The sequence below is a fragment of the Passer montanus genome, unplaced genomic scaffold (assembly GCF_014805655.1).
Source record: "Passer montanus isolate IOZ18808 unplaced genomic scaffold, ASM1480565v1 scaffold28, whole genome shotgun sequence".
NCBI classification, from domain to species: Eukaryota; Metazoa; Chordata; class Aves; order Passeriformes; family Passeridae; genus Passer; species Passer montanus.
In genome coordinates, this window is record NW_024367483.1 from 4,174,022 (window position 1) to 4,187,766 (window position 13,745).

The 13,745-nt window shown below is 36.8% G+C and overlaps 1 protein-coding gene across 3 annotated transcripts in view; it reads right to left on the minus strand.

Annotated features, from left to right (window-relative positions):
* CADM2 (cell adhesion molecule 2) overlaps positions 1-13,745 on the minus strand; it is a 569,150-nt gene that overhangs the window by 56,516 nt on the left and 498,889 nt on the right. For all 3 annotated transcript variants that reach the window (XM_039713261.1, XM_039713259.1, XM_039713260.1), the window contains one exon: positions 6,292-6,470. In XM_039713261.1, the coding sequence (XP_039569195.1) occupies positions 6,292-6,470 (179 nt within the window). The remainder of the gene's footprint in view (positions 1-6,291; positions 6,471-13,745) is intronic.

Here is a 13,745-nt window from a genome sequence, read left to right on the forward strand (position 1 = left end):
AGTGCCAAACATATTCTTTAAAAGTATGAATGTGGTTTGGAATGTTATTTTCTTGACCTTTCCAAAATACTTTTAAGCTTATCTGGAAAAGAAATTTGTATCTTATTTTTCTAAAGTCACCATAAATGAAGAAAGATCAGTTCATACAGCTCAACCATACACCCCACTATTCAAGTATTTATCAACAAAAAGCAATTTCAAAGTAGCTGCCTTGAGAGTGTTCAGGGATAATAGCTGGACAATTCATCCATAAAATTAAGCCAACAACTCCACCACAAGTTTCTTGACAAACTTCTCAGACCTGAAAATGTCAACTAGACACTATTCTTCTTCAGCCCAGTAACAAAAGCTCTATTGCACACTTTCTTAATTCATCTGACTGCAGGAAATGCATCTGCATTCTGCTTTAAAATCTGGACCACCTCTTCTAGCCCAACCAAAAGTCAGCTGGAGAAGTCAACCTTAATGCTGTGGTAATGATTTAATGCCTTAATGTCATTTCACAACATTGATGCGAAATTAGAGTATTTCAACACCTTTTGAAGGGCTATGCTTTGAAGAAGACAGTTTTGGGGGAAGGAAGGCTTTTGAGACTGAGCAAGCACTCATGAGCATGCTTTTATTTACTTATTTTCCAACTGAAAGCTCAGACTCCTTTTTTCTGCAAGTTATTTTCTGTACTTTTTAATTTACTTTTACTTCATATAAAATGGGAATAGTAAAAACTTTTCACTTTTGTTTTAAGGACTCGGTACTGATACTTCTTTCTTTTAATTCAAAGATACAAAAAAGGAAAAATCTCAAAACTAAAAGGCACACATAGTCACATACAGTGAATTTCTAATTAAGTCCTAAGACGTCTTCTGAGTCTCATATTCTTGATATTCCTGATTGCTGTAAGGGCAACATTGGGGTTGTTTACCAAATCCCCCCCCATAATCGCAGCTATAATTGTTATTATTGTTGCATCACACAAAAAATGTTATTATTGTTACATGGCTCTGTAAGCCCAAGCTTCGTTCACATAAAGTCAAAATATTCCCATAAGCAAAGAAAGCCTGAGGTATGCGTGTGTAAAAGAGACACTTCAACTCAGAAAACTTTAAAGGAGGAAACTTTAAAAAAACTCCAGTCACCTCAACTTGTAGGATCTTAACATCAAAACACAGAGCAGTCAAGATTACTGACAAGTGTGCTGCTCCACAAAGATGATGCTTCCTTTCTCTCCCAAAATTTTATGTGGTTTTTGTTACATGTTTATAAAGGTTTATAAAGTGTCCAAAAACACTGTTCAAGATTTACCAGAGGTCTGTAGTGAAAATATTTGCAAACTGAAAGATCTATTGCCTATTCATTAAGCTTAATTTTGAAAGAAAGCAGAATATATCCTCACCTCCTCAGGTTTTTTCAATTTTCTGCTCTATTCAGTTTCTACCTTTACAGAGAGATATGCACAAGTGAGTTCAAGAAATAAAGGAAAGAGGAGGCCTCCTGTGAGGACATCAAAACAGAAATGAAACAGAATAAAAAATCTGATTGCTGGAAAATGAACTGACAAAGACAAAATAATCTATAACAGATAGAGGTAGAAAGAGTTTGTTAAACCTCATGTGTTTTGGATTCCACAGAGTTTCCACCAATTTAAAAAAAAAACCCCAAACTTGTACAGATGTACAAGTGCATGGTGCTGGAATTATTGTTGGGCATGGAAAGTGAATCTCCATAAATATATTTAGAGATAGGATTTAATAAACTAAGGTGTCTGCTGCAGATTTGGCATAGCGATGTTCCAGATATGGAGAACAGTCAGTGAGAGACTTAGAACTAGACCAAAAAAAGACCATGAAAGAAGGAGAATGGAAATATGGGAGGGAATTCCAGGAAATACTAAGTTTAAGATCACAATTAATGAGAAGTAGAGACCAGTGCAGAAATACTTGAGAATCTATTGAAGGGAAGCAGCAAATTTTAAATCCAAACTTCCAGCACAAACAGCAAAGAGGCCAAATAGCTTATAAGGTTGGAAAGTGAAGAGATCAAGCAACAGGTTTAAACAAACAAAAGAGAATACTTTTCTCTCAAAGCACATAACTAAATTTAGAATCTGTTGAACAGGTTACTGTGGAAGCTAAGATAACAAATGTTTTGAAATGGGACTGGACAAGCAGGTGGAATATAAATAGTGCTATAGTTAGGAAAGGTGCAGTGGGACTTCTGGACTTACACATCGTAGAGATCTAATGAGGTTGTGACTCGGTCTTTCAGTTGCCTTTATTTGCAAAAAAACGCTTGCCCAAGGAAAAAAATACAAAATTGAGAGGCTGAAGACAAAGGAATATGTCATGCCACATTTTATTCCTCAGAGATCTTAAGTTGCTGACTCAAATGCTTTCCTAGCTAAAATTTGGGCAGCAAGAACTGCCTTGACCACCCACAGCTGCTGATTCACGTTTATTTCCACACTGCTCTTCCATATAATTGCTGCAAAACACATTATAGTTCTGAATATTTCAATTAATTCAACATCTGTCTCTAGATTGGCATATCAGGACATTTCACCAAGGTGCTCTGTTTCAAATAGGGCTGCAAATGATCAACTGCTGCTGTTTGCACTAAGGAGGTTTCTCAGTGATGTGGACTTCTGTCACTCACTCCAAGGCAGTGCTGATCTGAGTCTCTGGCAGTGGCACCCAGAGGTTCTGAACTACTCCTCCAAGCACAGCAGCTCTGTCCTCAGGTTGATTATGATGGAACACCTCCTTCCTCCACTCCAGCTAAATCACTGCAGTTATTACTGGAGCTCTGCAAGCAGAGTCTATGTTTTTGGGTTGAGCAACACGAGTTTGACAGTTTGCTCTGTTTGCTGGTGATTAATGACTAGTATTTGGACAAAGGTAAACAAAAATTCTTAATAAATTGGAAGAGAGTGAAAATTGCCTGGGGCCCATTACCAAAGAAAGGGTGTAATATATCTAGCCAGAATGTGCACTTCTAAAGCACTAAGCTTGCCAATTAGAATACAGAAATGACAACAGCTACAGGCATTAAAGCCTTTGCCTTTGTTACTGCATGAAACAAATGCTTGAGCAAACTACATGTCTTGCCTTTGTGCTTCTGCCTATAAACTCTGACTTTGTACCCACCTTCCTGCTTCACAGAGTACTTTTTGACATTTATTATTAACAATAAATGTTAAGAAAAAGGAAATTAGCAGTCACATTGATTCAGCAAAGCAGCATGAGCATATTTAATAGCCCAAGCTTTTAACCTTATTCAAATAGATTCAATTTCTCTGAAGTCTGGTTTCTTTAATTATACAAAAAAAAAATCTAAAAATAATTTTTATGTTGTCAGATACTAATTGCGTTGGACACATTTCCATTCATCTGCTTACAGCAATATTTATTTTCTCTCCATCAGTTAACATCAAAACAGTATTCCCTCATCATCACCACTCATCATCACAATGGAAATTCTGTATACTCTTCTGTATAATTTTGTGTTTAGATGGGTCCAGTTAAACACACGAGACACTCTTTGCTTGGAATGTATAATTAATATGTGTAAATACTTTGCTTACACCTAATCTCTAATTATGATAAACTATGTTTTCCATTTTTGGTTGATATTCTCCCTACTCTAAAGCTGCCTAAATCTTCCTGAGTTAGGAAGATAACTTAAAAAAGCGAGAGAATTAGTAGATTGAGTATCACTGAAAGGGGGATTTCTTACGGGGAGACAAAAATAAAGGAGAGAAGCCAGATGAAGCTCATACACCATTAACACACAGAAAGAGATAAAAATCTGTTGAAGTGGAAAAAAAGGAATAAAATGTATGGAAATCACAGTACATATAAGAAAATGAAAGCTGTGAATCATGTTGCCCTTCCCTGCCTCTGCAGAGGATAACTTCCACTGATGTTCCCTGTTTCCTCACACAAGCTCATTTGGGAAATCTGGCATGTACCTTGTCTTAGAAACCAGATATTTAAGGTAAGAAGTCGTATGATTAATGAGCTCTAACAAAGGAGTAGGACAAAAAATTACGTCAAGATGTTAAGCACAGGGGAAGGAATGAGAAATCAAAGGATGCTTCCAGATATATTTAGGAAGATAAAAAATACATCCTCTATTAAACAGAAGGATGCATCTCAGAAAATGATAAAAAGTAGGTTTTCTAGCCCCCAGAGAGAGAGAAGAAAAATATTGTAGAATTTTAGGAGGATTATGGTTCACTAGAGACATTCATGAATGTAATGAGCTAAAGTAGGGGTAAGGCTGCTTAAATTTATCTATACAACGGATTGTGCTACACTTGATAAAATAATTGTGTCAGTCTCCTTTTTACTTAAAATTAACCTTACAACTCTGAACCCCAGTAAGTTGTTAAGTACTAAACATCATCTCATGCTCTGTCACATAACTCTGATTGTTTCAGAAAGCTGGGAAGCACCTGACATTTACCTTCTGTAGTTCTAGCGCTGGAATTGCAGAAATGCAATTAGGAAAACTCGGGTACTCATAACAGAAAAGGTCAGCAATGAGCAAGCTAAACCTGATAACATGCCTAATGTGCCGCCAAACATAACAGAATGCCTCCCTGATAATGAATGATTTTACAGACTGCCAGGAAGTTGATGCAAGATAATCAGATCACCAGGGGACACACCACTGTGCAAGACTGGGAACAGTGAAATATTCTTTGATAGAGTTCTATTGCAGAGCCACCACTGATGGAAAAAGATCCCCATTATAAAAGGCCATATTTTCAGAAATAATGACATAAATAAATTGGGCAGAAAACACAAATGACAGAAGTTTCAACACATGGTAAGTGCAGAAGCTGTTACCTCATCAAAGGCAGAGCACTTTGTGCCTGCAGCCAACAACCACCACACCACTGCCTCTGGGATGCAAAAGACATTTTTTCTTTTCCTCTTCTTGTAGCAGACAATGTAAATAGAGGTTAGAGGGTTTAGTTTTTCTGTTTGTCTTTAACACAGAAATACTCACGTAGCAGTACAGGCTCTGTGTTCCTCATGCAAAGATCTCCTCCTTATTTGTGTCACTAATCCTACATAAACTAATGATGAACTTTAAGAAAAATGAGAAGTAATCTAAGTGTTTCTTTTGATAAATGATGTTTCATCAACAGTGCCAATAAATATCTCATTATTGAAGGCAGCACTTAATAGAAGTTTTGTGCCAAATACCTAGAGGCAAGTAAACCTATATGAAAAAGATTTCTGATACCTTACAACCACCAAGGAAATGTATACTAGCTGTAACTGAGTTCATCATGAGCTAATAAAATCTACATAATTCCCTTGTCTATTTAAAGACTGAAATTTGCATTAGATTTTTTCATGTTATTTTGGCATAGTTATAAGAAATTGCACTTAAAAAAATAGAGGGAATAAAGTACCATCATGAGCTAAAGTGGAGGTTCTGCCTCTATATTCTCTTATATTAAAATTCAAATTATGGAAATCATAACCTTCCAGAAATTACCTGTGGTAAGAGAACATCTTGTTTTGAGACTCCTAGATCCGAATTGCCAGGCTGTATTAAAGACAAATGCTAATTTTATATAATAGTTTTCCCTTCAGCTGAGTTATATCAATCTATTTCATTATCGATGTGGAAGGCAGCTAGTTTTTTCACATGACACATATTGTTTCTTAATTTATTAGGGGAAAAAAAAGACCAATTGTAATTTAATGTGAACTTTCCTATTTTTCCATTTTATTGGAAGTAGTATAACACATTTAGGACATAACACAGTTTTGAGGTCTGACTGTAGTGATGGGTCAGGTGATATCAGCTAACTTGTATGAGCTGAATTTTCTCAATAGCAGGCTGTAACTTGTGTGAAGTATCCAATGTCCTTCCTGTTTGGTGGTCTATAAAAAGCTAAGCAGAAAACCTCAAGCACACGTCTGTCTGTTATTTCTCTTCATATAACCTTTTGTAACCAGCTTTAGCTGAACAGCTGGGCTTGAGGCAAGTATTTATGAAACAGTACCCACACACTGCAAAACATTTTTACAGGTGCTTACTTAGCAAAAAGTTGACAGCAGAAGTGAATATATTTTGGTTAAACTGTGAGAAAAGAGGCATGCCAATAAAAGAAAGACAACACACTCCCCACAGCTAGACGATAGCACCAATAAAAGTGCAATTACACTTCCAAATTTTCTTGCTCTTCTTTCCATGATGACCACAACAACCTGATTGTACCAGCTGGAAATGCCAAATATGCAGAGAATGCACTAAGGAGAGCACACTCACCATGTACTATCAGGACATATTCTGTGCTGTTTCGGCCAATGGGATTTTTTGCTTCACATCGATATGTGCCATTGTCTGTTTTGTTTAGGAAGCTGATGCTTAGAACCCTGCCATTGACAACCATTCTCTCTGGATCTGGTAGTTCTCCACCGTCCTTTGTCCACAGTACTGGTTCTGGCCTGTTGGATCAAAGTGTGGCATTTATTTAGACACATGAAACAAGTGTATGCGACATGTACATCAGAAATAACACCATCAGCAGCTTATGAACAGTCACCTACCACCCCAAGAATATTTGAATTACTGGATCTAATGAACCATCACTGTTACAACCTTACCATCCTGGATGTGAACTGCTAAAGAAAGTGAAAGAACCAGCAGAGAAATAAGAAAGAAGATAAATAAAAAAGGAAGCAGAATGGTACTGCAACAGGCCAAGATCTTTCCTAAGTTAAAAAAATAGTTCTTGTGAGGTTTCAGGGCCCGCAGGTGCTTGGCAAGGTAAGTGCAAATAGGATGATGTGGGTGTAAGTGGTTTGCAAATGGATTCTTAAATTACTTAGGCCATTCATATTCACGAGTGAACTTGAACGCACTGAGTATTTTTCCTGAACCAGGCATATCAGTCCCAAAATGGCATGTATTGCACACAACCTAAACTTGTTTCTTTTGCTGCATTGTGTCACATCCCATCCCTTTTCCCACCTTTTCTTCATCCTTCCCTTAAATAATTCCTTGTTTCACATGTTATCATGAGCAACGTAAGATTTAACTTGAAATCCTGGATTTTCTTCTCTTGTGAAGCCTTTCCTCTTTTGCCTGATGCACTCACATCAAACAGGCCAAAGGCAATGCCCTGGCAGTGATGAACCCCTAGGCAAGGTAAGGGCACCACAAAGAAGGGAACTGACAGTCCTGAAGGTTCGCAGACATCTTCCCTCTGGCAAGGCATACCTAACTCCTTCCTAGAGACTCTCAAGAAGCTCCACAGCCCATGAGATCTGCCCAGCAGCCAGCAGGATGTATTTATTACTGACATGCAGCCTTCACTTGCATGTAACAAGGTATACTTTCAAATTTACATGAGGGAAATCACCGAGACAGGACTGAAACTGGGAATGAAAGGTTGGTTTACTGAATCTTGTCTATGTAAGGAGCAGACAGAGCATCTCAGGCCCTTTTACACCAGTCACTTCAGCAGGATATTCACAGCCTGGGGATTCTTTGCTACCTTGCTTGTAGCTTTGTGCAGCCTAAGCCACATATCAATCTCTATCCAAACATGCCAATTGTGTGACTCAATAATAAACCAAAATATAATACACTGTTATAAAATTAGCAGTTGCCAGGTTAGTCACTAGTTGCACTCCAGAAACACTTAATTTCACTAATTTAAAGCAGGTGTTTAAGGCCTAATAGATATAATAAGTGCTAAGAAAAAGAATTAAACCTAAATACTTCATTTAGCCAAAATGTGGCCTCATAAAAAGAAAAATAGTTCTAATGGCTGTAATGATATGATTTTCTTTTGAGTTAGGCAACACATATAAACAGAGGGGAATTTTCTGAAATGCACTTACTTCTATAAAATTCAAATTAGTCTTTAAAGAAAAATATTTATTCTGAAATATAATAAATTTACACTCATTTTAGTAATATTTTGGATGACACCCTGTTAAAGTGTTGTCGAACATAGTACTTGGCTGTACTCCAAAGTTTTGATTTTTTTCCAGAAAATCATATGCTCAGAGAATGAAAGCAAGGATTAAGAGCTGATAGGGTGATGTGCCTTATTTATGCCTTAACATAAATATGTCTTAATCCTCTTCCTAATCTCATTTTTATGAAGTGGTATCCATGCACACGTGATACACACTGTGCACACTTTCTTTCAGTTTAATGCAAGCAGGGAATCCAGATGTCCATGCTGGTGTAGAAACATTGCCCTACAGAGTTCCCAGCATTAAGGTGTGATTTGCTGTGATATTTTTAGGTGGATTTGTTCAATTTTCCGGCCAACTCCGCATTGTTTCCCATTTACCAGCTTACTGTGGATCTGCAATCCCAGGAGTGGGGACTCTGAACCACTTCAGCTACAATGTGCACCATTACCTGCATAAATGGCGTGTTAAAGCAACTTCTGTGCAGCGGTAATTTATGGAACTTAGGTTTTAAATTGAAACTAGATGGCATATCCTAGGGGAAGACCTATAGGATAACAAATAAGTATGAAATGGAGCTGTAGATATAAATTATTCAGGGAGCTCTGTCACATTGTAATACACCAACTCTGGTCTTATACACAGCACTTAGCTGTGGTTGCAAAATAATGTGTGGCAGAAAATCCAGGGCTTAGAGAGAGGCGGATCTGCATTCTCTGGGTGTTGGGGAAGCTGCTAATCCAGAGTGAATATTCAGCCACCCTGTGCTGTATTTGTGGCAGCAGCAGAGCAATCCCTGGGCAGCAGGCCCAGAGCCAACACATCGTGGTGGCCGGGCACAGCTCTCCCTCCACCTCACCACTGCCTAAGCAGCAATTCTGTCACAGCCACGGAATTAAATTCTGCTTGCACTGCTGGGAAGCTTTGAGACACTTGGTCCACACAATTCACTGGCTGGGCAGAAGTGAGCTAAGAACATGAGACATGCCCGTGCACCCAGGGCATCACACTGCCGTGGTCAGCAGCAGCAGGATGGCTGTTTAAGGGAAGCATGGGAGTACATCCATTTTGTGCTGTCCATTCCTCCTGCACTCTGCCAGCAACAGCAATCATCCTGTCAGGGGTGCTGCAGGCCACATCTTTTGCTCTCTTTTGTATCCACTTATTATTTAGGCCTGTTCCTATGAATGTCTAATATCTTTTGGAATCTGCTTATGATGTCCATCAACTATAGCTCCTGTAGCAACTAATTCTGGAACCTCCCTACCTGCCATGAAAAATGGTATTTGTTTTATCTGTCTTTCACTGATCTCCTAGAAGTGGCAATTAATATTGCAGGACATGGTAAGTAGCACTCCTTCCTATTATAACCTTGTTGTAAGTTATGACAACCTAGAACTCAGCAGGCCTGTCTCTCCCATTTTTTCTGTATTTGTTAGAATTTGACACCTTATGAGATTATCAGATGGGAAAAAAAACGAAAAACAAACAAACAAACAAACAAAAAACAAACAAACAAAAACCCCCCAAAAAACTACACAAAAAAAGGGGAAAGGAATCTTAACTTTAGAGCACATTGGGTATTCTTTCATAATTGCCTTAGTACCTTCATTGTCCAAATCTGAAACCCTGAAACACCTTTCCTTCTCTGTCACAAGGCACAGACAAGTGTGAATTCAGCACAGTTTATCCTACTGAAACCCTTCTACAGGTGCAGACCCAGACAGAGGTTCTTGCTCTTTCCCAACATTTTGAAAGGGATACTTAGGTCTGACATGCTAAAACACCTGGCAAATATGTACACTCCTAATATTGCACATTTTTCTTTATTGCATACGTCTCTAAACATTGCAGAAATTAGGCTTTTAATAAGTTGCCACAACACTGTAAATTCCTATTTGAACTGGAACAAACAGTACCTTCCATTTGTTCCTGCAGTGAAAGCCTTAGAAAAAGGAACTGCTTTTTAGTATAGAAATCTGAGTTTGTTGACTGTCTTCATGTTAGCCTCAAAATCTGACACAGAACCAACAAAATTTGGTATTCTTTTCCAGTCAGAATGAAATGGATTGAAATGAAGGTATAAAACATCAGTGTGAAGTTCCACAATTATTCATGTTTTATATTGTGGTACTTTTCAAGTAGCTAAACAAAGAAATGATAAATAGAGCAAAACTATTTTTCTGGCCTTGAGAGTAGAAAACCTTTTCTTTCAAAACAAGTCAGAGAGAAAGGTAGGGGCAAACTGAAATACGTTGGAAAAAAATAAATTAAAAACCACACTCTTGATTAGAAAACAACACCTAGGCACTGCTTTACCTTTTCAAGAAGTGTTTACATAATATAAAAGTCAACAATTATGTTTGTCTACATTAATATGTATTTCTTTTAGCTAAGATCTTTGAAATTACACAGGCATATTTTAACACAACATTGGCAATTTTGTGTCCCTTTCTCCATCCTTAACCTTAAGGACAGTGATGTTTCAGTGTTTTCTTATAATCCTTCTCTCTAGTGATATCTTTATATATAACTATATAGTTAATTTACACTCCATTTAAAAGTTATATATATATATATTTATATGTTTTATATCTATATATATATCTATATGTTTTCTTTTTGAACGAAGTGAATTTAGGCAATGCAATCCATTTTAATTTGAAACTTTTTGGCTCTATGCATTTTTGTTGCCCATTTAAATTTTTGTGCACAAAAAGTTATTGTACAAAGTATTCTTCAATGAGTCCTTAATAAACAACACTTGGACAATTTACTGGCCAATTATAATAGCACAGAATAACTTTTTCATTTCCATAAGATCACACCCCAAAAACCCCATGACCAACCAAAACAACCAAAAAAAAACCAAACCAAAGCCACCTTTTTACATGTCCAATCTCACTGGGGATATTATCATGCAACTGGGTATCCAGGCATCCTGTAAACATTTTGTAGCTAATTTGGGTAAAAATAAAGATAGAAGAAGAAGAATTTGAGGAACACCAATGAGATAAAAATAAATTCATATTTTTGAGTAGGGCCCTCTCCAACAATACCTTTTAGTTCTTCAAACAGGGGCACACTGGTATTCACTCAAGTCCATAAAAAACATAATGTAGTGGATATGCTCAAATGAGTAGTGGAAAAGGTGTCACAAGATTTATCAGAGTGTTTCTTGTTGAAAACCTGGTGCAATGTTAAAAATCATCTAAGGGAATGATTGCTTCATTAATTTGAAACTTATAGCTCTTTTGTATCAAGAAATTGGATTTTTTAGCTTTGTCAGTTAATCACCCACTTGAAAGTCTAAACCCTGGGGGAACCTCTTGTTTATATAAAGTCTCAGTCTGAGGAGTCATTTTGGAATGAGCTGGTTTGGGAGCATTTCATCTATCAAAAACATCAATATCCACAGTCTCTAGCCTTTCATAAAAGGCTTGGATAGATAGATAGATTTGATTTTATGAGATAACACTCTGTGATTTTCTAGTTCTGCAAAACCCAAGTAACCTTCACAGAGTGTTTTTCTCAGCAGTAGAATTAGTAAAGAATGTCCAAAGTACCTTTCATTAAGTTCCCTTATTTTTTCAGAAAGAAGCTTTGAACATCTGAATTGATTATTATATTTGCCTCTGCTTTTCTCTTTTAAGCATTCTCAGCAGACATAATATAGTCTAAAAATATTTTAATGTCATATACTAATGCTTTCTAAATGGTCAAGCATTTAATTACCAAAATGTGTTAAAAAATTAGGTGTCAACTAAATATAGATTTCAACTTTTTATATCAAAAATTTGACGGGAATTTACAGCTATAAAGACAACAAGAACAAGAAGAAGTGTTGAAGACAGCTGCAGTGTATTATGGAGAAAAGGTGCTTAAATAATAAACATAAAGAGGTAAACAAATCTCAAAAGCGTTAATATTCATCATTTACAGGGTAAAAAAAGAGAATACAAAAAAAAAAAAAAAAGAAAAAAAAAGGAAAAAGATAACAGAAGAGGAAAGCAAGCAGGCAAGCAAAGAAACCAAACCAGCTAAAAACCAAAGACTCTTCATTCCTTACCTTTTTTTCAAAATAGATAAAGCCTTTGCTTTGTTCATCACAACTTTGCTTAGGTGACAGACCTCCCTGCCTGTGTCTTGCTTTGGATAAATCAGGCAGTCCTCTCACCCTCACTGGATTACAGGTGCAAACCATGCTGATATGACAGACTAAATTTGCAGCTGAAAGTCCTTATCCCTCAGCAGACTATTACAGCAATGATTAAAGTGCATCACAAATCTTTTCAAAGCAAAGATATTTATTCTTCTACCCAAAGATACAAAGTATATCATGTTAGAGGGTAAAAGAGTAATTTTTTTTTCACATTCCTATTTCCTCCTATCTGCACTCAAATATTTCCTTGCAAGCAATATTAAGGTTAATTTCAAGTCTAAAATCAGAAAGTTGTTTGTGGGAAGTTGACTGTTCTGTTTCTGAGTTAATTCCCCTTTTTTTTTTTTTTTTTTTTTGTATTTCCTCTCATCAGGCTGATAATCCACTTCTTTTTATCCTTTAGAACTCTTAGAGTCTAGGGCACACTTTGACCTAAGGCTTTCCACCTTTAACACAACTGTGCAATGCTGCTGCTCTCTGTCTGAAGCGATTTTCCCAGTTGATCATCAAGCCATTATAATTGTAACTTCTTTGAAACAACTTACTACTTAACTCCAGTTTTTCCCTTTTTGCACATCATGTACCCCCTCCCCATCCCCTCCCCAAAACCACCTCCATTTCATTTGTTAGTCATTTTCAAGAAGCCAAGGCAATATCAGACCAATATTCACAAAAGTGCCTAATCCGCATATATATGTGTAGCTTCTTACCTAATTCCAGTATTATTCACAATCTTCTCAGAGAAGTACAAAAACCCTGCTGTGAACAACATTTTGGGGAATGGCTTTCTCATAGTCACCACACAGATCAACAAGAGAACTTATGTGAAATCAGAAGACAACTTATCGGTGAATTGCACCAGAAATATCCCTTGTATTCTACTATTGTAAGCAGCAGGGAGGCTAGAAATGGACAAAAAGATTGTCTAAAAAAGAAAAAACAACAACAACAAAAAACAAACCCAACAAAAGTTTGTGAGGGAGATTCCATAGGAAGCAGTTGCCATCCTATAACCTGCCCTTCTGGTATTTTACACAAATCTCTCCCACATTTGCCATGCAATACACCTGATGTCAAATTCTTGTGTCTCATTTCATCCCCCCCTCCAATATTTTATTTTTTTTTTTTTATTTCTCTGATCTGACCAACTTCCCAAACAACAGATTGGGCATTTCTGCTCCTTTATTACTTCTGCAGACATTTCTGCACCAGGCAAGCAGTTGTATCCATGAAAGGGAAAATTTGTTGAACTAATTAATTTATGCCTCCCATCACTTATGAATATAGAAGTTAAAAAAAGGAGGCGGAAGAGGTTGCCATATTTCCAAATTTTCAAGGCCAGGCCACCACTTAGGAGCAAATAGAACTGAAGAATACTTTTAAACTTATGTTTACCATATAAAAGATGGGTTATCGACCATATAAAAGATGGGTTATCGTCTTTTAAATACACCATCGGGTCAGGCAATAGGAACTGACTTTTTTTTTTTTTTTTGCCCCCTCACAATAAATCTGAAAAAACCCCGGACACTTCAATGCATTTTTAGTAGTTCAAATCAAAATGACAAGTATTTTGGAACACTTTCAGTAGCCAGCTAATAACCACACTTTTTAAAATACATATTTTAAAG